Here is a 23,937-nt window from a genome sequence, read left to right as displayed (position 1 = left end):
GGGCCTTAAGGGTGACCCTCACAGGGACGCTGTGGTCAGTACCCCGGGCATTTTCCCTCTGAGGTTTCTCCCATCTCCTGAGAGAAGCCCAGAAAAGAGGGACAGAGGCTTTTTACTGTTGTCCTCAAAGGCCATGAACTGAGGCCGGCGATAGATGGCAGTGCAGGATTACTAATCATGGGGCGCTCCCCCTTTCTCCAATTCCAAGCCCGAGCTCAGCTTCGGTCTAAACCAGAGCGCCCGCCCCCCCCCCCCCCCATCCAGCTCTCCTCAGAAGTGACCCTCCTCGGCTGAGAGCATCCCCCTGCAAGGCCAGCCTTCTCAAGGTAAATAACTGTCCCCCAACGGCCAGGAGCCCCTCTCCTCTGAGGAGGAGAGGCAGGGAAGATCTCTTTGGAGGGGCAACTTGCTTGGAAGCATCGAGATGCCAGCAGGGGAGGGAAGGAAGGGAGCGCCATTTTGAGCCAGCACCCACGTGATGGGGCTGCCTGGAGAGGGTGGCTGGGACGTGAGGAGGTGTGGACGCGGGGAAGGCACCGAGGTAGCCGCAGTCGGGGGACAAGCCCCCTCTCTGTGCCCCACCGCACTCCGGTGGGGCCAGCTGGGCCGAGGGGTGGCCTCTGTTTGCGCAGCTCGGATGGAGCAGCCGGGGGAGGAGGGGGGCGGCCAGCCACGTGGCCAGTCTCTCTGGCCACTCGGGGAGCTTTGACCCCTTCCTGCAGGGTCCCCCAGAGGCTCTGCAGCCAGGGCAGGCGACCCAGAGTACCGCCGGGATGGGTACACGTCCTTAGCTACTGGGCCACAGGCACAGGAGAGAGAGAGGCAGGGACTGGGAGGGGGGAGCATGGTACCTGGCACTGCCCTCCTAGGCACAGGCTCCTGGATGTAACCCGTGCAGGAGCCCAGACTGCAGACCTTGGAGCAGGAGAGGTTTGGGGGGTGTTGGAAGAAATCCAGAGTACCGTCGCTTAACCCCAGCGGCACCTCAGAATGGAATTTGGGAGATTTTTTTTTTCCGGTCGGTGCCTGGGGTCCACCCCAGGCCATTTATTTGAATCACAATGCCCGTGCTTTGCACCGTGGCCGATACAAAGTAGCATCTCGTGCACCCGCTGTCTTCAACTCCCTTGTTCTACAGATGAAGAAGGAAGGAAGCGAGGAAGTTAAATAACTTGCCCCGAGTCCCTCAGTTCATCTGAGTTCAGAGGCAAGCCTTTGTCTGGCCCCAAAGGCCATCTCTCAGCCTTGGCCTCCACTGTCATCTCTGCTCACTGGCCTGTCCTCTGACAGCCTGGGGAAGGAGCCATAGGCTGTCGTTTGCCCTGAATTTCCCGAAGACACTTTGGCAGCTGTTTCCAAAAGATTTGGGGTTGGGATCACATAGTTTTGGCCGTGGCTTTCCTGCTCCCCCTTTCCACCCAATTTCTGCAAAGGTCTGCACATTATTCATAGAAATAGTGGAAGTATTTATTTTATTTGGGGATGCCTCAGTAATTTAACGAGAACCTTCTTAGACGAACTCAAGGTTGGCACCCCTTTTCTGACAGGTGACAGCACCACGGTTATCTAGATATGAATAGTACTAAGGCTTGTCCCCTCACTGAGTGACCCACCTCATCCCCAGATAAGATCTGTGTCAACCCAAGCCCTGGGGGTAACAACCTCTGCCCCTCTGCCCACAGCTGCCCGCCGCTGGCCCCGAGGAAATGGTGTCTGAAAATCCCCACCTAGGCAACCAGCCGGAGCCCCTGCAGGAAGATTCTGACACTCGCCCCCTGAGCATGACCACCCGTCGAGGCCCCCGGAGTAAGTGTCCCCCAGTTCAGTTCAGCCAGTGTTTATTGCCTATTGTCATCAGCACAGAGCAATATGGGATTTTTAATGGGTAATGTTTTTCATACATGGCTACCACCCCTCCCCCACTGCACCCCAACTCTGTGGGTACTCTCCTAGGTTAGCATCTGTCTAGGAGACAGGACACATAGTTTCAGGACGTACTTCTCTAAGCATATATGTTTGGAAGTGTCACTTGAAATAAAAATGGCACAGGTGAGGGCACCTCGGTGGCTCAGTCGGTTAAGCACCGACTCTTGATTTCGGCTCAGGTCATGATCTCGCTTGTGGTTCATGAGATCGAGCCCCACGTCGGGCTCTCTGCTGATAGCAGGGAAGCTGCTTGGGATTCTCTCTCTCCCTCTCTCTACCTGTCCCCTGCATTTTCTCTCTTTCTTTCTCTCTCTCTCAAAATCAATAAAGAAACATTTTTAAAAAATAGTACAGGTGATCAAATTCGTAGAAATTCAAGGTAGGGTGAAATGGTTAGGAAGCCATCCAAATCCAAAAAGTGCAAATCCAAAAAGTGTGGCTTGAATTCCCCCTTCCAAGAACCTCCACTATCATGGACAATCATTAGTTATCCGCTCATTGTAGGAAAAAGGATCACCCTTTACTTGTTGCTTTTCATGAAAAGTGGATTAGACAAGAGAAAAAGGTGTGTTACACTTTTCAGTTGTTAAGCAATCATTACACAATTGTCACCCCGTTTCCCTACAGCAGGGCTGGGGCATAAAGTAACTATTGGAAACCAGAAGGCTTTGGAAGCAAGCTCATCCCAAGTCCAACCTTAAGAAAAATGTGGTTCCCATCAAAGAGCGATGATATCATAGGACTGTTACAAATTAGTAAAACAGAACCAAACTTTACCCCATATAGTTACTTCTTTATGTGACTGCTCAAAAGTATTCTTTATGAAAGATTACAACTTGTCTTAGCTCTGGCTGCCATAACAAAATACCATAGACCGGGTGGTTCAAACAAGAGACATCCATGTTCTCATAATTCTGGAAGCTGGAAGGTGAAGATCAAAGTGCCAGAGCAGTGGGTTTCCAGTGAGACCTCTCTGCCTGCCTTACAGGTGGCTGCCATCTCCCTGTGTGCTCACTCGGGTGTCCCTGCTTGTAAGGACATCAATCCTATCATATCAGGGTCCCACTGTGTGACTTCGTCTAACTTTTATTACCTCCTCAGAGGCCCTCTCCCCAAATAGTCACAGTGGGCATTAGGGCTTCAACATATAAATTGTGTGGAGACACAATTCAGTCCATAGCACAGCTATTGAATATTTAAATAGTTACTTTTTTAAGATTATGTTTTATTTGGGGAGAGAAAGAGAGAGAGAAAGAGAGCACACACGGTCAAGTGGGAGAGGGGCAGAGAGACAGGGAGAGAGAGAATCCCAAGCAGGCTTGGGGCTGTCATGGCAGAGCCTGACGTGGGCTCAGTCCCCTGAACTGTGAGGTCATGACCTGACCAAAATCAAGAGTCAGAAGCATAACCGACTGAGCCACTCAAGTCCCCCTCAAATAGTTATTTTTAAATCAAGGGAAAAAGTGTCAGAGGGGTTGGCCAATAATAAGACTCTTACCAAAAAGTCAATTCTTTCCTTATTCCTAAAATGAGGAAAATACTATTTATGATCACCATGGGAGTGATGTGAGGATGAAATCAAAAAAGGGTGTAGAAGTATTTTAAATAGTATGTACTGTTATAAATATTCAAATAGTAGACACTAGTATATTACATAGATAAACACACAGTGACGAAGGGGTTTTTTACAAGGCGAGAAAAGACTTTTGGAGTTTGCATTGGTCCAAAGTGAAATATAAACAAAACCCATGATTTCTGATTTGGAGAAGAGGAGAACAATAGAACAATAGAGAGCTAGGATCCGCCTGCCTCAACGAGGTCATGACTAGCGGGTAGCTGGATGTCCCTGGATAGAGCTACAACTATTGCTAATTTCGCAGCACTGGTGGGCCAAGGGGCAAAGAAGACACCCCTAGGACTGAGGTGGGGGCATCTGGTGGATAAGAAGCCTGTGGGGCCAGGCATCAGTCAGAAATGAGAGGCCAAGACCAGCAGAAAGCTAGCCATGTGGTCGAGAGAGCCGAATGGATTTCATCCATGATGCCGATGCACAGTAGGGCGAAAGACAGATGAGGGACAGGGGAAGACGAAGAGCTCTGAGAAACCCGGCAAGGGGTCTAGGCTGAGACAGAGCAATGGAGGAGCTCAGGCTGAAGGGTGTGTGGGAGTCTAGAGGTAGCACTGCTGAAAGAGGATTCCGGACAGACGGCTTGGAAACCCACAAATGTGGGCAGAAAACGGTGTGTCCTGAGCAAGGTGCAGGCAGCCGTGCCTGGGAAGTTGCACACCTTTGCCATTTGTTAGAAGTCTGGCCCTAGGGGCTGCCTGGGAGGCTCAGTTGGTTAAGTGTCCAACTCCTGATTCTGGCTCAGGTCATGATCTCACAGTGCTAGGGTTCGTGGGTTCAAGCCCCGTGTCGGGCTCTGTGCTGACAGTGCAGAGCCTGCTTAGGATTCTCTCTTTCTCCTTCTCTCTCTGCCCTTCCTCTGCTCACACACTCTCTCTCCCTCAAAATAAATACACATTAAAAAAAAAAAAAAAACCTTCTGTATATCACTTTCCCACTCAGAAATCTGTGATAAGCATCGCATAAAATCCACACTCTTTCTTTGTTCTGGGTTCCAAGACCCTATGCACTCTGGCCCCTTCCAGTTGTTTCTCCTTTTCTCCCATCTCCCCACCTGGGTGACCGCTTACTGACCCCTGAAAGCCTCGTGACCACCTGAGCACTCCCAGGCTCTGGTGCCCACCCGAGGAAAGCTCCCCAACCATGTCTTCAATAAGCTTGTGGCAGGAAGGCAGGAGAGCTGTAACAATAAAGACCATGGTCTTGGGGGTGCCCAGGTGGCTCAGTCGGTTAAGTGTCTGTCTCTTGGTTTCAGCTCACGTCAGGATCTTATAGTTCATGAGTTCGAGCCCCACTGACAACGTGGAGCCTCCTTAGGATTCTGTCTCTCTCCCTCTCTCTCTGCTCCTCCTCTGCTTGTCCTCTTTCTCAAAATAACTAAATAAACTTTAAACAAACAAAAAGCCCATGGTCTTTGGGGTCAGACAAGTGTGGGTACCAGTCTCTCTACCTGTCCCTTTCCTACCCTCTTGGGCAATTTCCTCCATCTCCCTAAACTTCAGTTTCTTTATTTGCAAAACAGGAACAAGAAGAGAATGCCTTAATACCTCCCCAGAGTTTATATTCCAGTTGGGGGTGAAAGGGAAAAGGAGAAAATGAAATAGACATGATGAGTATAGAGTATGGCCAGGGGTAGGGGTGCTACAAAGATAAAGAATAAGCTGGATGGGACGCCTCAGGGATGAGAGGGAGGGTTGCTATTGTATCATCATGGGAAGGCCTCTCCAGCAAGACCATCTTTGAGCCTGGAGCAAATGGGAGACCCCTGAGAAAAGTGCTCTTAACGCAAGAGTGTGTTCGGTATGTTTTAGGACCAGCAAGGAAGCCAGAGTGGCTGACAGAGTGAGCAGAGAGTACAAGTGGGAAATGAGAGGAGAAGGGAGGTGCCTCGGGGCCCCTACACTTTCAGTCTGAGTGCAATGAGGGACAGGGGAGGGTGTGCTCAGACTTAAGGGTGCAGGCTGCTGTACTAAGGAATTGACTCTGGAAGGTGCAAGAACAGAACAGAGAACCAGGTGAAGAGCAGAGACAACATCCAAGTGGGCAGTGGGGGGGGGGGTACTGGGACCAAGTAGTGGAAGAGGTGGAAAGAAAGTGGGACTTGGGGCATCTGGAGGGTAGAGACAATGGGGTTCATGGCTGGACTGAACAGGAGCTTTGAAAGCAGGAAGGACGACGTCAGCTTTTTAACTTGAGCAAGTGGGAAAATGCAGTTGCCATTTACAGAGAGAGGAAGATGGCAGAAAGAATGGGTTTGGGGTAAAATGAGGAAAAGACAGAGTTTGCCGGATGTCCAGGTGGAGGTGGATGTAGGGGTCTGGAGGTCAGGGGAGGCTTGGGGGCAGGAGAAGCTTTTGCTGACCATCTGTCTAAAAGACCACTTTCCTGAGGCCCCGGGGGGCTCAGACGGTTGAGTATCCGACTGTTGGTATCGGCTCAGGTCATGATCTCACAGTTCATGGGTTTGAGCCCCACGTCTGGCTCTGAGCTGGCATCGTGGAGCCTGCTTGGGATTCTCCCTCCCTCTCTCCCTCTCTCCCTGCCACTCTCCTGCTCGAGCTGTCTCTGTCTTTCTCTAAATAGATAGATGATAGATAGATAGATAGATAGATAGATAGATAGACAGATAAAACTTTAAAAAAATTTTTTTTAAAAAGAGCACTTTCTGGGGCACCTGGGTGGCTCAGTCAGTTAAGCATCCGACTTCAGCTCAGGTCATGATCTCACGGTTTATGGGTTCAAGCCCTGCGTTGGGCTTTGTGCTGACAGCTCAGAGCCTGGAGCCTGCTTCAGATTCTGTGTCTCCCTCTCTCTATCCCTCCCCGCCTCAAAAAATAAATAAAACATTAAAAATTGAAAAAAAAATAGCACTTTCTCACCTCGTCACCTATTCTGTCCTTCCCAGGGTTCTGTTTTCCCCTAGAGCACGCACCCGCCCCCAGCATGTTCCAAGCAACTGTTTGCGAACTGCCCCTGAGAGCAGGACTTCGTCTTCTTCATTCATGACTGAACCCAACCCCAGTGCCCAGAGCGATACTTGGGGCAGGATTGGGGCCCGGTGACATTTATGGAACAACTGTGCCCAGCAGTGTAAGAACGAGCACCTCAGACAGGGTCCTACCCTCTCAGGTGTTGTCGGCTTGTGGGAGAACTAGCTGATTAAGGACATGAGAGTAAAACTACAGAGGCCTGATGGTAAGAAAGCACCTTCCCCGCCACCCCGTCGTCCTTGCTGGGCGAGGCTGGAGGCACAGGGACGGGGTGCTCTCCGCTCTACAGTGAGACCGGGTAGGCCGACTGCTCTTTGGAGACAGGAGTGTTTATCACCCAGGCACATTTCTTCCTCGACCCCTTTTATGATTTTTTTCCCAGCAAAACGGGAAGTACAAATGTATTCCCTCTGCTCACAACTCTTTAGCCCATCTACTCGGGCTTTATGCGTCTGGTTATCAAAATAGCTTTTTGATATTCTCAAGGTAAATCAAGTATCACCAAGGCAAGCGCCACATCTTTAAGATCCTAAACATAATACCCTTGGGGGCCTGTATTTTTCATTAGGAAAATTCAAATGTGCACAGAATTAAATAGCATTCAGTGAAATAGGGGGCCTGGCTGGTTCAGAGGAGCATGTGACTCCAGATCTCAGGGTTGAGTTTGAGCCCCACGTTGGATGTACAGCTTACTTAAAAATAATAATAATAATAATCCAGTGAACCTCATATGCCCAGCACCATATTCAAGAATTAACAAGATTTTGCCACATTTAGGGATCCTTTTTCTTGTTTTGTTTTGGGTTTTTTGCCTTCGAGATATCTATATGTGTGTTTAATTGTGGCAAAAATACACATAACACAAAATTTGCCATCTTAATCATTTTTTTAATGTTTATTCATTTTTTTTTTTTTTTTGAGAGAAAGACAGAGCGGGAGCAGGGGAGGGGCAGAAAGAGAGGGAGACACAGAATCTGAAGCAGGCTCCAGGCTCTGAGCTGTCAGCACAGAGCCCCACGCAGGGCTCGAACCCATGAACTGCGAGATCATGACCTGAGACGAAGTCTGACGTTCAGCGGACTGAACCACCCAGGCACCCCACCATCTTAATCATTTTTAAATGCACACTTCAGTAGAGCTAACTGTATTCACATAGCTGTGCACCAGATCCCTGGAACTATTTCATCTTGCAAAACTGAACCTCTGCGCCTAATTTTTTAAAGTTTATTTTTTTATTTTGAGTAGGGGCGCAGAGGGAGGACAGAGAGAATCCCAAGCAGGCTCTGCGCTTCGGGGCTTGAACTCATGAACCATGAAATGATTGGCTGAGCTGAAGTCAAGAGTTGGATGCTTAACCAACTGAGGCACCCAGGGCCCCCAAAGCTCTTTACCTATTAAACAGTAACTCCCCACTTCCCCTGCCTTCGTCCCTTGGCACCCTCCATTCTTCTTTCTATTACAATGAATTTGACGATTTTAGGTACCTCAGATCAGTAAAATCATACAGTATTTGTGTTTGTGACTGGCTTATTTCACTTAGCGTTTATGTCTTTAAGGTCCATCCTTATTATAGCATGTGACAGGAATCTGTTCCTTTTTAAGGCTGAATAATATTTCAGTGCATGTATGTGTTGCATTTTGCTGATACATTCATCCTTCATGGACATTTGGATTGCTTCTACCTCTTCTTGGCTATTGTGAATAATGTTGCTGTCAACACGAATGTGCAAATATATCTTCAAGATTCTGCTTTCAATTCTTTTGAAAGAAGCACGAAGCACGGAGTGAAAATGCCACTTCAGATGGTAGGTCCATGCTTCGTTTTTGAGGAACCGGCATACGTTTCGCGTAGCGGGTGCATCATTTTATATTCCCACCCACACTGCACCAAGTTTCCAGTTTCTCCACATCCTTGTCAACATTCGTTATCTGCCGCTTGCATTGTTTCTACACGGGCCATCTTCATGGATGGGAGCTGACACCTCACTGTGGTTGTGATTTGCATTATTCTGATGATTAGTGATGTTGAGCATCTTTTCATGTGCTTGTTGACCTTGTGTATATCATGCTTGGAGAAATGTCTATCCTTTTCCACTTTCAAATCAAGTTCTTTGTTTTGGGTGCTGTTGAGTTATGGGTGTTCTTCACGTATTCTGTATAATAAACCCTTTATTGGATACATGGTTTGCTGATATTTTCTCCCATTGATTGTGTCCTTTGACACACAAGAGTTTTTCAGTGTGAGGTAGTCCTGTTTCTCTGTTTTTGCCTTTCTTGGTTGTGCTTTTAGTGACATATCTAACAAATCAACGCCAAATTCAATGTCATGAATTATTTCTTCTATGTTTTCTTCTAGGAGTTTTATAATTTTGGGTCTTACATGTAGGTCTTTAATCCATTGGATTGCATTTTTATATGATGTAAGGTAAGGGCCCAAGTTCATTCTTTTGCGTATGAATTGCCAGTTTCCCAACACCATTTGTTGAAGAGACTGTTCTTTCCCTATTAAGTGACTTCACACCCCTGTTGAAGACCATATGCGCAAAGATTTATTTCTGGGTTCTCTATCTCTTCCATTGGTCTGTATGTCTTGTTTATGCAACACCATGCTGTTTTGATCATTGTAGCTTTGCGATATGTTTTGAAATCAGGAAGTGTGAGAATGCCAATGCTTTTTCAAAATCATTTTGGGTATTTCAGGGTCCTTTAATATTCCATATGTATTAAGGATGAATTTCTTTCTTTCTGTGAAAAATGTCAGTCAGATTTTGATAGGGATTGCATTAAATCTCTAGATCACCTTGGGTGGTACTGACATTTTAACAGTGTTAAGTTTTCCAATACATGAACGTGAGATGTCTTTTCATTTATTTGTGTCTTTAATTTCTTTCAGCAATGTTTGGCAGCTCTCGGTGCACAAGTCTTTTGCCTCCTTGGTGAAGCTTCTTCCTAAATATTTTATTCTTTGTCATGGTATTCTAAATGGAATTGTTCTCTTAATTTCCTTTTTAAATTTTTTTGTTGTTAGTGGATGGAAACACAGCTGAGTTTTTCATGTCGATGTTATATCCTGCAACTTGGCTGAACAGTTCTTTTGTGTATAATCTGTAGAGTTTTCTGAGTGTAAGACCACGTCATCTGCAAGCGCAGATAGTTTTCTATTTTCCTTTCCAATTTAGGATGCCTTTGTAGCTTTTTTCTTGCACTGTTAATGTGTCTGGGCTGCTGTAACAGATGCCACCGACTGGGTGGCTCATAAAGAACAGAAATTTATTTCCCACAGTTCTGGAGGCTGAGAAGTTCAAGATCAATGACCTGGCAGATTTAGTACATGGTAAGGAGGGCCCACTTCCTGATTCACAGATGGCTGTCCTCCTGCCCTGAGGAATGGTAGAAGGCACAAGGGAGCTCTCTGGGATCTCTTTTGTAAGGGCACTAATCCCATTCATGAGAGTGGAACCCTCATGACCTAATTACCTCCCAAAGGCCCCAATTCCAAATGCCATCGCACTGGGGGTTAGGTTACAATATCAGAATTTGGGGAGGACACAAACATTCAGTCTGTGGCACTTGCCTCACTGCTCTGGCTGGGGATTCCAGTACTACATTGAATCAGAGCGGTGAAAGGAGGCATCCTTGTCTCGCTCCCAATCTTAAGAGGAAAAGTTTTCAGTTGTTCACCACTGAACACGATGTTAGTTGTGGGCTCTCATATATGCCCTTCACTATGTTGAGGTAGTTCCCTTCTATCTCTATTCTGTTGAATGTTTTTATCATAAAATGATGTTGAATTTTGTCAAATGCTTTTTCTGCATCAGTTGAGAGGATCATGTGTTTTTTGTCCTTGGTTCTGTTACCAAGGTGTATCCTATTGATTGATTTTTATATGTCGAAACATCCTGGCAACACCCCCAAACTGGGCTGGGCTAATACTCTGTGTAAATGGATCATCAAAGCTATCTCTCATGACCCATTTATAAATACTGTTTACATTTCCCTAGGTGAAACCTCAGATTCAGTGGGTTCCTTAGCCCCAACAGGGCAGTTTATGTTAGCGCTATGGGACTTTTTAAGCTCACATGATTCCATTTTACTTTTTTCCCTTAGCACTTAGTGGTTTGCCTGAGGCATCCCCACACCAAGATAGATAGGTAGGTGATAGGAGGGTAGGTAGGTAAGTAGGTAGGTAGATAGACAGATAGATAGGCAGGCAGACAGATGATAAATTTGACAGTCTTGAACTCTTGAGAGCTTAAGCTCATGTTCTGAGCCACTTAGCAAGCTTTCTGATAAGATTTCTACCAAGATTCCTCATTCTTCTTCCTTGCCCACATCCCATTATGTCGCCAAGATATTAAAAGAGATAAATGTTTCCATTCAGCACACCTTCCTTGAAACCTACAGGAGCTGAAATCAGACTCCCTACTACTCGTTACGACTTTCAACCACGGGACCTTGAGCGATAACCTCATCTTCCCAAACCAAAGGAACCTCATTTATAAAATGGGGATAATCAAAGTCTTGACATTATGCAGCAGTTATGACAGTGAAATCAAATGATATACAGAACGCGCCTACGGAGGGTCTGGTGCACACGTAGTTGTCTCCTCCAGCTGAAAGAAGAACTCGTTGCCAAATAACTAACAAAAATAATTACCTTTCTTGAGTGCGAGGACAGGGCAGGCACGGCGACATTATTTCTCAGACATTGTTTTATCGGCGAGGAAACTGAGTTCGGAGAGAAGCACCAGCTAGAGGGTAAGAGGAGCCAGGATTTCAAGTCCAGTCCATAGACTTGTGTGCTCTTCACGGCCACACTACAGCATCACTTGACACCCCAAGTCCCAAGCCTGACTGGTCTTTAAGGCTAAGGGTTTCCAGCTGCCCACGGAAGGTGCAGTAGCAATCCTGCAATCAGCACTGTCAGCCGTGGCCCCCAGGCCCCCAGGGGACTCTTCATACGGGGCATAGAGCCAGCATAGAGCCTTCACAAGACTGCCACTCTGGCTGTGCCTCTTCTCCCCCCCCCCCCCCCCCGCCAAAGAGTGTCATTCAGGTGAACCACCTACATTACTCTCCCTACCTAAACTAACCCCTTCTCTATTCGGGGTTTTTGTTTATTTGTTTCTCTTACCCTGGCTGCTTACCTTTCAAAACTCAATATACACACCACCTCCTTTAGAAAGTTTCCCCCATGCCCCAGTGTGGGCTGAGTAGAGCTTCTCTGTACTTCATGGCTCCTGCACACATGTGAGTGTCTGAGGTCATCTTTCTTTTTGTTTGTTTGTTTGTTAACATTTATTTATCTATTTTGAGGGAGAAGGAGAGATCACTGGGAAGGGGCAGAGAGAGAGAATCCCAAGCAGGCTCTGCCCTGTCAGCACAGAGCCTGACGTGGAGCTCGATCTCACAAACCATGGAATCATGACCTGAACTGAAATCAGGAGTCACATGCTTACCCGACCGAGCCATCTGGGCGCCCCCTGAAGTCATCTTTTTATTACTTCCCCTCTCCACTGGACTAGAAATTCTTGAAGGTAGGGACTGACTTTCAGCTCTGCTTAGCACAAGGCCCGTATCCAGATGGCACTCAACAATGCTTACTGAGTGAACAGATGTCTCAACCTGGCCTCTCTGCTTTTTGCTCAAGGCCACGTTCGGGGCTCACACGTGCTGACTTACCACCCCTACCACGCCCACCACATCCTCCGTAACCAGGTCTGCTCTCCTGGATCCAGATCTTTGACTCCTTTGGGCATTTACTTCCTAAACCTCTCTTGGGTCTGGCCTCCCCCTTGCTGGTAGCAGCCCAGCTCCTCACCTTGAACTGCAACCCTCTCTACACTATAGCACTCCTACAGGCCTCCAGGTGTTGTGAAAGTCAGACTGTATTCGGATACTCAGATACCAGCCCACGGATTATATGGCCTCTCCAGGGCACCAAGCACGTGCTCAGAGGTGCCCCTGATTAACAGCAGTATAAATCATGCAGTGAAAGCTTTGGCTCCTAATCTGCTATTCAAACATACATATAGTCATGACATTCCAAATAAAGAAAGCATTTCACTGAGCAGGCACTAGTTCCAAATCAAATAAACATCTAGAAAAAAAGGACACACATTTCCTCCAAGATTCCAACTTATACCATCTCTTAAGGGACTAACTATCAAATGTTAAGTAGTGTCTTACGAACATAAATTTCTTCATTACTGACATCTGTTTTCCATTCATTCGTGTTGGTTTCTCTGATTAAAGCATCATTTCAGAGCCAACTTCTCAGTACTGGTTGAAAAGAAAGTAGGGAATCTGGCGAAATCTGATGCAAACTTAAGGAAATAGATCATTCATTTTAGGCATACTTTTTAAAAGCCATCCAGCCCTGGAGAGACTGACCCAGGAAAGAAATGTTACAAAGTACAGTATGGGGCACAGAGGAGACCCGCCCAAAAGATCTGGGTCTTGGCAGCTACCTTGGAGTCTAGCAGCTGGAGAAGCAAAAGAACATTCTAGTCAGAGCAGGCATGCTGGGGAATGTTCCGGCCAAAAAGTTCGCCAACGCTGGCGTTTGCTACCTCACCCGGTACGGAGGGGACTAAATTAACATATTAAAACAAGAATGAATAAATAATACATTGTTTCCATAATTTTTTCCTGGATTTTATGATGTTTGAGATCTTTAAAAAAAAAAAACTTTCTGGGTTGAGGAGACTGTAGCCAATTCTTAGAGGTGGCAAAGGGCTCAGAGTGGAGTGTGCCTTTGATATGTTCACTAACCAACCCAGAGCTCACCATTTTCTGGTGGGTACAACCCCAGGAAGCAATATTCCTCTGCCTGCATCATCCCAGGGCCAGGCACCAGGCAACTAACTAGAGATAGTAGCTGAGAGCCCCCCAGAATAATTCAATCTAGCCAGCTCTAAACTGCTAACGCCACCTTGCCTTTTTCCAGTAATTCCAGTAAAGACCGTAGCCTAAGGTCTCACATTGCTCCTGTCTTCGCCTCCTGACCACCCTGCTGTCATTCCATGTGGCCCTGCATGGCGTGCCATGCCTCCTGATTCTAGAACTCGGGGGGTGTGATGAATTTGTTTCCTGAGCCTCTCCTGGGTCTCCCGTGGCCACACCTCACTGACCATCTCAAGGAAGAGTACGACAGATACAAAAAAAAAAAAAAAAAAAACACAGAATCATCGTTATTAGCTATCAGGAAAGGCATTTTCCAAAAGACTCCTTGAGAGCGACCCTGCTCCAAAGTCATCTACCCCTATTTTTGTCTCTAGTGTTGAACCTACTCCAATCTGACTCACATTCCCACTCGCCACGGGCGTTGCTCTCGTTGAGGTGGCCAGTGAATTGCCCATTTGCCCAATTCACTGGTCAGTTCCCAGTCTTCATCTTCCTGACCTTCAGCAGCATTCGGTGGAGTTCACTGCTGCCTCCTCCTTTTGCTCTTTGCTGCCAGCAACCTGCTCTTCTGATTTTACTTCTCCCTCACCGGCTCTACCTCTCGTCTCCTTGCTGGTTCTTCCACCCCCAACCTCTAAATGTTGGAGCACCCAGACTCAGTGCCTGGCCCTTTTTCCTGCATCAACACTCATCCTCTTGTTCATCTCAAGACTTGAAATTCTAACATATACATATCACGTGTGTAACTGACCACTCCCAAATGTATATCCCCAGCCTAGGGCTCTTTCAGACTACATGGGCAGACTTCTACCCAATGTCCACGTGCACCTGTCCAATGAGACAACTCACATTTTTAATAGCTTTATTGAAGTTTAGTGTGCATATCGTCACATTCACCCGCTGTCAGGATACCATTCAATGATTGTCAGGAAATGTATAGATTTGGACAACCATCACCACAGTCCAGTTTTAGAATGCGTCATCACCCCGGGAAGTTCCTGTGTGCCTATTTACAGTTAATCCTGACTCCCACCCCAGCCCTAGGCAAACATTGGTTTGTTTTATCTCCCTATAAATATGGCTTTTCCAGACATTTCCTGTAAACAGAATCATACAGTTTGCAGTGTTTTGTGTCTGGCGTCTTTCACTTAGCACAATGTTTTTTGAGATTCAGAAATGTTGTAGCATCTATCCATGTTTCATCCCTTTTTCATGCTGAGTTCTTTTCCATCACACAGATACACCACATTTTACTTATTCAACCACCTGTTGGTGGACATTTGGATTATTTCCAGTTTGGGGCTCTTACGAATAATGCTGCTAAGAACATTTGCAACATGTCTTTGCATGGATGTATGTTTTCATTCCTTTTGATAAGTAGTAGAATTTCTGGGTCATATGATACATTTATATTTAACTTTTAAGAAACTACCAATCGGTTTTACAAAACGGCTTTGTCAATTTACTCTCCCACCGACAGTTTATGAGAGTTGCCAACACATGGTATCATCAGTCTTTAATTATAGTCTTTATAAGGTGTATAAAGGCATTGCAGTGTGCTTTTAACTTGTATTTCCCCAGTGATTAATGATAGTATTTTTTCATTAGTAGCCATTTTTGTATCATCTTAGTAAAATGTTTATTTAAATTTTTGCTCATTATTAACCAGATTCTTTGTCTCACTGTGAGGTTGTAAGAGTTCTCTGTATATTCTGGGATACACGTACTTTGTCAATACATAATCCACAGATATTTTCTCCAAGTAACTATCTTATCTTTTTATTTTATTTTCTTCTTTTTTTTGAGAGAGAGAGACAGAGCATGCTGAGCAGAGGAGAAGGGCAGAGGGAGGGAGAGAGAGAATCTTAAGCAGGCCCCATGCTCAGTATGGAGCCAGATGCGGGGCTCTATCCCACGACCCTGGGATCACGACCTGAGCCGAAATCAAGAGTCGGACACTCAACCGACAGAGCCACCCAAGCGCTTCTCTTTTCATTTTCTTCATCATGTCTTTTGAAGTCAAGTGTATCACTTTTTTTCTCTCATGGATTGTGCATTGGGGATTATATCTAAAAATTATTTGCCTAACCCAAGGTCATGACATTTTTCTCCTGTTTTCTTCTAGAAGTTTTATGCTTTTAGCTCTTACCTTTAGCGAGGTCTGTGATCTCTCCTGAGACAACTCAGATTTTACTCCACTGAAGCTGAGCTCCCAATCTCCTCCTCCAAGCCCTTTGTCCTACAGTCTTCCCCATCTCACTAAACACACATTTCATTCTTCCATGGCTTGGGTCACCCTTAACCCCTGTCTTCATCTGCCCCCATCGATATGTCCCCATAAGTCCTGTTTACTCTACCTTCAGAATAGACCAAAAACACCTAAAGTACGCCTATTTCCCACCTTATCCACCACTCCAATGCGGATCCAAGCCACCTCCAACTCCCAACTGGAGTATCGCACGGCATCTCAGCTGATGCCCTGGCTTCTGTTCTCCCCCAGCAGCCAGAATGGTCTTGGGAAAATAAGGTCATCCCACTCCTCTGCTCCAGCCCCCCAGTGGTTCTTACCTGACTCAGAGTTTAAGCCAAAGTTTGTAGGATGACCTACAGAGTTTGTTTCCACCTTATCTCTACGACCTGATACCCTGGGATTCCATCTCCCACCCTTACGTTTCCCCTTTCGGCTCTGGTCCTACATCAGGCATGGCCCTGTCTCAGAGTGTTTGTACCAGATATGACTTATAACTAAAATGCCCATCCCCCCAGTCATCCACGTGACTTGATCCCTCATTTCCTTTACCTGCTCCAATGTCACCGTGAAGCCCGTTAGGGGTACCTGGGTGGCTCGGTCAGTTAAGAAGCCCTTGCTTGGCCACTCCACTTAAACTGCACTACACCCCTCCCTTCTAGCCTTCTTTCGCCCTGATCAGTTTTACTTGTTTTCATACCACCTATTACCATCAGACGTACTAGATATACGGCCTGTTTGTGGTCTCCCTTCCCTGCCAGAAAATTCACTCCATGAAGATGAGGATTTGTTTGTTCTCTTCACCGTTCTATCCTTCATGTCCCATACACATAATAGGTGCCCAATGCATATTTGTCAGCTGAATCCTTGAAAACTGGAGGAGATTCTCTAGTCTAGCGTGTCCAAAATTGGGTTTGTAGAATACTAGTATCCTGACAGAGATTAATGCCTGCAAAAATACGCCAAGTTCAGAAGCTTTACATGTTATTTTCCCTCTTGGAAGTTCACAAAGCTTGTTCTGAGGCCACTCAGTTGCCCTGGCACCTCTCACACAGTCCCTGACCCCCCTGAATGAGGTTCACATTTTTTCTGCTCTGCCCAAGGCAATGTGGAAGTCTCATCCGTAGGCAGAATTTTCATGGCAAACCATATCTATGAAGCCACGTTTCAGAATCTCAGCCCTGTCTGAAGCCCCCTTGCCTTATCCCACCACCATGATGATGTTGGAGCACAGGGACAGAAGGCAGGGCTGGCCAGGCTCAGTCCTGCCCACGCTGATGATCCCCGTCTCAGTCAGCTCCAGCTGCTCTAATGAAATAGCACAGACTGGTGACTCAACCAACAGACATTTATTTCTCACAGTTCTGGAGGCTGGGAAGCCCAAGATCAAAGCTCAGGATCATTCAGTTCCTGGTAAGAGCTCCCTTCCTGGCTAGTAGATGGCCGTCTTCTCACTGTGTCCTCACATGGTGGAGACACAGAGAGCCATAGTTCTGGGCTTTCTTTTCTTAGAAGGACACTAATCCCATCTTGGGAGACCTACCCTCATGACCTCACCTAATCCTAATTACCCTCCCACAGGCTTCACCTCCAGATACCATCACATGGGGGTGAGGGCTTCAACATATGAATTCTGGGGAGACAAAAGCATTCAGTCCAAAACAATCCCCAAGCCTGGGAAGTGTGCTGACACAAAGAGATGTGGGAGGGAGCAAGGGGCAGAGCCTCAGTCCTGGGGTCCCAGCACCCCGGAGTCAGAAGGAGACATCCACCAGGATAAAGGCCCCACGTTTTCAGTTAACACGAAATGGAAATGTTAAGGAGGCTGTGAAATAAAGAAGCAGAAAAGAAGAAAGTGACTGCAGAAATCCCTCCAGACCCCTCAGCAAATGTGAACTATCAGCAGCTCTGAGGCTCAAAACACAGGGCACAGCCCGCTGTTCTCAGCCTGTTTGGACTTTCATTTTATGTAGTTAAATTTTCACAACCGCTACTCCTTTGTTTGATAAAAATTAGAAGGAAATAGAAGAAAATAATCACCCACATTCTTTCACCCTAGTGACAACCACCATTAACCTGAGGCCCTTTCTTTGTGCCGGGTTTCTTCTGTGTGACAGCTGAAGACACACTATGTTCACAGAGGGCTGACAGTGGCTGGAAAGACCCTCCATTTTCCTACATCCATATGAAGGTGGTTAGAGTCGATGACAGTCCAAATGATTGTCCAACTCATCACGTTTTTTCCTCTCAAGCCTTGGGGATATTACCTCTGCTCCCCTCCAATTTTTCCTGCCAAGGTCAGCTGGCTTCTGTGCCGATGCTCTCCCAACCCCCCAGCTCCATATTTACATTCTATCCAGGAATATTATAACAGCGGGAGGAGATTATTTGGGGAAAAGGTAAGGCAGGCCAGTGGCACGTGGGTGGCTCAGTTGGTTAAGCGTCTGATCTCGGCTCAGGTCATGATCTCGGGGTTCGTGAGTTCTAGCCCCAGTTCAGGCTCTGTGCTGACAGCTCAGAGCCTGGACCCTGATTCAGATTCTGTGTCTTCGCCTCTCTCTGACCCTCCCCCACTCGCTCTCTCTTTCTCTCCCTCTCAAAAATAAATGAACATTAAAAAAAAAAAAAAAAAAGGGCAGGGCAGGCCATGTTTTCCCAACCCTTTTGTCCACTGTCCCAATAAAAATTATGCTGTATGTAAGTTGCCATTAAAAAGAATTCTGTCATATTTTAAATACTTTATTGATGACACAGATAGATAAATAGTAATACAATATAAATATAATAATATAAATATTAATGTCTTAAAATAAAAATGTTATATCACTGTTAAAGAATCTATATGGCACAGTGATTTGATGACCACTGTAATCTCCTTCAAAAACCAAAAACAAGCCCTGAACAGTTGGAAATCTGACACCATTCCCCTTTCTTCTTAAGCTCCTTCATTCCAACCCTCCCCCCCCAAGAATTTTAAGTAACCTATTTCTATACTGAATTTTTTTTTAATTTTTTAATGCTTATTTATTTTTGAGAGAGACAGAGACAGAGCACAATTGGGAGAGGGGCAGAGAGAGAGACACACACAGAATCTGAAGCAGGCTCCAGGCTCTGAGCTGTCAGCACAGAGCCTGATGCAGGGCTCAAACCCACAAGCTGTGAGATCATCACCTGAGCCTAAGTCGGACGCTCAACCAACTGAGCCACCCAGGCGCCCCTAACAAACTGAATTTTTTATTGTGCTATTATTACAGTTATCAATGGTACACAACTGACAAAAACATAAACATACTACAGGATTTGGTAAATCTTTATTAATCATAACAAGTGAAACAAATCCATAAAAACCTTTAGAAAGCATGTTCTTTAACTAGCGAGGGAAGTTGGAAGAGGGAGGTCACGAAACAGGCATCATCACCATGCTCACATATTCTACGTAATCCATGTGAGTCCAGATAATACCAATTCAAATCCAAACCAAAAACACCCCATTTCTGATTTTATGTCCTCAGAAAGTCCTGGGGTACCCCATGGTAGACAGAGAGTTCAGGTCTCAGTTGGTTAAGAGTCCGACTTCGGCTCAGGTCATGATCTCACAATTCATGAGTTCAAGCCCTGCGTTGGGCTCTGTGCTGACAGCACAGAGCCTAGAGCCTGCTTTGGATTCTCTGTATCCCTCCCTCTCTGCCCCTCCCCATTTGTGCTCTCTCTCTGTCTCTCTCTCAAAAATAAACATTAAAAAAAAAAAAAAAAGAAATAGCACCTTATAGAGGAAATCTGTATTTCATACCCATTGACATTATGTATAGAAGTTTAACAGGATGCTTATTCTCATTATTCGTGAGCTCTTGCCTCCAAATCAAGTCTTTAATGATTTTTTAAAACTTATTTTCATCATCCTCTTCTTATTCCATGCCATGGAGACTTTATTTACGCCAGGTTTGCTCGGCTGTGTCAAAGAGCCTCTGTACGTACGTGTGAGATCACACCCTTCCTCAGCCTTGGCCAGTCTGTTCTTCTCCCCCGGGCAGGAAAAATAGACACTTGGGACCACATAGCAGATCAGTAATGTAGTGGAGTAACTGACAATAAATTAGGGGGAAAAAAATGTCTTACGAGGGTTATTGCAGTTCTAGTTGCTTAAAGAAACACTGCTTCATTCTACCACGATAAAAATGAAAGCACCAAATCTCTACCGGTTCTTAAGTCAAAGGGGGTGGATGAGTCCACATGGTTTTCCATGAATATCACATTCTTCGTGTTATCTGGAGAAAACGGTTATCACATCAGGTTTCATCCAAATGAGGATTACGTTCATTTTGTTTGTATAATCTCCCTCATGCCCCCGTGCTTCCTTTATATGTTTTTCCTCACTGGTTTAGTGCTGCACGGTGCGGGTACAAAGGTCCTCAACTCCATACTTGCCCTCAAGTGGGCACATTCTAGCTGGGAAAAAGACACCTCCCCAGCTAGTTGTGCAGATCAGAATCGAGAATCTCTATACCCTTGAAATGTCTTTCACTATCGCGAACTCTAAAATATCCAGCAAGAACTGCTTTTTACCATTTTAAAATCTTTCACAGTTTTTAAAAGTAATCCTAGAGGGGTGCCTGAGTGGCTCAGTCAGTTAAGCCTCTGGCTCTTGATTTTTGGCTCAGGTCATGATCTAGAGGTTTGTGAGTTCGAGCCGCACATCAGGCTCCACGCTGACAATGGGTGGAATCTGCTTGGGATTCTCTCTCTCTCTCAAAATAAAGAAATAAACTTAAAAAAATATTTAAAAAAGGTAATCCTAGAGAAACCATTTCATTTTTTTTTATTCAGATGAGATAATGTTTAATAAAATATATTGTCTCTCTTTTAAACACTAATTCATAAAATTATTCTAGTGAATTAGGTGGTAGCTATTTTAAGTAAACTTGAAAAACTGGATTTTTTTTAAGGAGGGGAAGTAAATGAATAAGGTGCGTCTTCATGTTTTTCTTTAAATTTTTTTAACGTTTATTTTTGACAGAGAGAGAGAGAGAGAGAGAGAGCATGAGCGGGGGAGAGGCAGAGAGAGAGAGGGAGACACAGAATCCGAAGCAGGCTCCAGGCTCTGAGCTGTCACCACAGAGCCCGACATGAGGCTCAAACTCACAGACTGCGAGATCATGACCTGAGCCGAAGTCAGACGCTCAACCGACTGAGCCACCCAGGCGCCCCCATTTTCATGTTTAAAAACACTTATTATTGACTATTAAAGGACTTCTCTCTGGAGCAGAAGCAAGGTGGGTGGCCAGGCAGACAACAGGACTGGCAAGAACCAGTCAGGAAGCCCGCCTTTGTCCCATCAGGGAACCACACACACTCTGTGACACCTGCCATGTGCCTGCCCTGCGTGGCTGGGGACCATGGAACCTGAGGAGGAAACGGGTATTAACCGAATAATCACACAAATGTGTGAGTTCACAGTGTGGCCAATGCCATACAGGAAAGGTCTCGGGACCCTCAGTACATGTAACAGTGCATGTGATCGGCCATGTTTACGTGATCTTCAAAATGGAAAATAGTGGCTTGATGATTTTTTAAGCGAGTGAAAAAAGAACGTCAAGGGCCATCTCTTTTTTTATTATTATTATTTTTAAATTTTTATTTATTTTTGAGAGACAGAGAGACAGAGTGAGAGGTGGGGAGGAGCAGAGAGAGAGGGAGACACAGACTCTGAAGCAGGCCCCAGGCTCTGAGCTGTCTGTCAGCACAGAGTCCGACGCGGGGCTTGAACCCAGGAACCGCGAGACCACGACCTGAGCCAAAGTCAGACACTTAACTGACTGAATCACCCAGGTGCCCCTACATATATCTAATAATATGTTTGAAATACATGCTGTGTCTATGATTTAGCCTAGGGCCATGGCTTGGGTCTCTAGAAGGGTTTCTCCGATTGAAGTTATCAGCACTGTTGGAAAGCTGAACCCCGAACTCATTGGCCATCCATTCACCTAAGAGCCTGTTTCTCATTCAACAGATTGGAAAGGCTCTTCCCAATGGTAACTGAATTGGTGTGCCTGTGCCTGGAATAGTTGAGTGTCATTCCTTTTATTCTTTGTTAAGTCGATGTGGCATTGCTGGCAGGACCGAGGTTTTCTGTCTCAGTCGCAAAGAAGCCAAGACATGTACTTATTACGTCAAATGGACGGCTGTCAGCATTATCTCATCTTTGCTTATGAGAAGTTCTAAATTTGCAAAATAAAATTACATTCTCCTGTTATTTTTTTAATCTAATCTTCCTGTTGGAAAAAAAAAGGGAAAAAAATGTTGTTTAAAGTAATTTTTCTGTATTTTTTTAGGCTTACCTCCAATTCCTTCAGCTTCCAGAACGGGCTTTGCAGAATTTTCCATGAGGGAACGCATGAGGGAGAAACTGCAGGCTGCCAGGGTGAGAAAAACCACATGAATATTTTGTTCCGTGCTGATTGCAGCTCTCCAGGTCTTGTCTAGAATGCTGCGTTTGCTCAAAACTGCGTGCGTTTGAATGCCGTTAAATTTGTTTTTCATGTTTTAAATATTAATGTAGTATTTAACATTGGCACAGGTGGAAAATTATGCTTAAGAAGAATTTAATGTCCTTTTTCTTAACCATTTCATTCGCTCTTATCTCTTAAAGAAGCGCAGCGTGTAGTTTTTAGGAACTGTCTGCCATCGAGATGGCGTCGGTGACACCACGCAGCAGTAATTTTCTGTCTGCCTTTTTAGTCCAAAGCAGAAAGCACGCTGCTGCAGGAAATCCCCACCCCTCGGCCCAGGCGCTTACAGAGTCCCGGTGAGAAAGAACTGGAGACCGAATTTGGCGCGGAGGTGAGAAACGGGACTTCTCTACTTTGTGATCAAAGACAGTGAGGCGGAGGACGACATTGCCAGCACAAGTTTCTAGAACAGAGCTATGCACAGAGGAGGCATTCAGTGCTGATTAGTAGTCATCGTAGCTACTGTTTGTAGAGTCCCACTCAATGCCAAGTGTTTTGCCAGGTCTTTTTCTCATGTTACCATGTCATGATCCCAGCTCCCCTAGGGGGGTGGGTTCTGTTCTTCATTCACACGTGACCCATGAGCACACTGAGGTTCGAAGCACCTGCCATCCCCAGGTAACAGGGCAGACGTGTGGAGGAGTCGGGATCGGATTCTGGTTCTTTCTCATTCCCAGGCTGTCTCGTGGGTCAGCATTGCTGGATCTGGGGATTTTCTGGGAAGCAGAGAGAGATAGGTGTGCAGGGGGAAAGTAGGGTGGACTGGTGGTGGCCTTGAATGCCACACTGAAGAGCTTCGATCGTTTTCTACAAGCCATGGTAAGCAGTCGGACATAGGATGGGGAGGTGGTTTGAATGCACAGGAGTGATTTTCGTTTGAATCTGAGGGGCTGAGGGGCATCTCCATGTGTGCTCCTCTGTCTAGAGATACATACAGAGGAAAGACCGGGCCTGGAGAAACAGGTTTAGGACACATTTCTACTGCAGTGAGTTTTGAAGTTTGGGGAGGCCTTTGTTTCCTGACAGAAGACTGAATGAGGAGGGTCTTGACCTTTGGCCCATGAGGAGGACAGAAAGCAGTACAAGATAGAAAGTCTTGTCAGAAGGAGATAAAGGATTGGGGCGCCTGGGTGGCTCAGCCAGTTGGGCCTCTGACTTCAGCTCAGCCCATGATCTTGCGGTTCGTGGGTTCGAGCTTCGTGTCGGGCTCTGTGTGACAGCTCAGAGCCTGGAGCCTGCTTCGGAGTCTCCTTTTGTCTCTGCCCCTCCCCTGTTTGCATTCTGTCTCTCTCTCTCTCTCTCAAAAATAAATAAACATAAAAAAAATAAAATAAAAGAAGTAGATGAAAGACAAGCCTGTAAGAGGGTGGAAGAAGGAAGGAAAGAGCAGAGCCAATGGCTCCGTGAAGTGTTTGCAGATCTAGTCCAACTGTTTGTTGTTGATGATGACGATTTGGGTTGTTTTTCACTATTGGAGACAGCACAGGCATGAAGGAATTTCTGTGGAAAGATCACTGATTGCTTAGAGGATGGCTTCTCTTTTTCTGTAATGAGATGTAATAAAATTTTGTCACATTCATCCCAAACAAGCCAAAGATCGCATGACTACAAGGAAAGTTACAGCACATGTGACGTGGCCCATGGTTCCTCAGTGGGAATACTCCGTGGGTCCGATGAAATGGCTTTATGATAGTTTATTACTCCACTCTGCTGAGAAGACATTTATTTTTCTTT

The 23,937-nt window shown here is 45.8% G+C and overlaps 1 protein-coding gene across 14 annotated transcripts in view; it reads left to right on the top strand.

The window, feature by feature from the left end:
* Positions 1-23,937, top strand: part of CC2D2A (coiled-coil and C2 domain containing 2A) — a 151,292-nt gene that overhangs the window by 8,263 nt on the left and 119,092 nt on the right. For 9 of the 14 annotated variants that reach the window (XM_045474508.1, XM_045474506.1, XM_045474503.1 and 6 more), the window contains exons 4-6: positions 1,683-1,806; positions 22,027-22,115; positions 22,433-22,534. In XM_045474508.1, the coding sequence (XP_045330464.1) occupies positions 1,683-1,806; positions 22,027-22,115; positions 22,433-22,534 (315 nt within the window). Of the gene's footprint in view, positions 1-230; positions 327-476; positions 542-1,682; positions 1,807-22,026; positions 22,116-22,432; positions 22,535-22,569; positions 23,023-23,937 lie in introns of those variants that run through there. The other 5 variants (XM_045474509.1, XM_045474502.1, XM_045474500.1 and 2 more) reach the window with 5 other exon arrangements.

This window comes from Leopardus geoffroyi, chromosome B1 (assembly GCF_018350155.1).
Source record: "Leopardus geoffroyi isolate Oge1 chromosome B1, O.geoffroyi_Oge1_pat1.0, whole genome shotgun sequence".
NCBI classification, from domain to species: domain Eukaryota; kingdom Metazoa; phylum Chordata; class Mammalia; order Carnivora; family Felidae; genus Leopardus; species Leopardus geoffroyi.
Note: the sequence above shows the minus strand (reverse complement) of the source record. Positions and strands in the feature narration are given on the sequence as shown.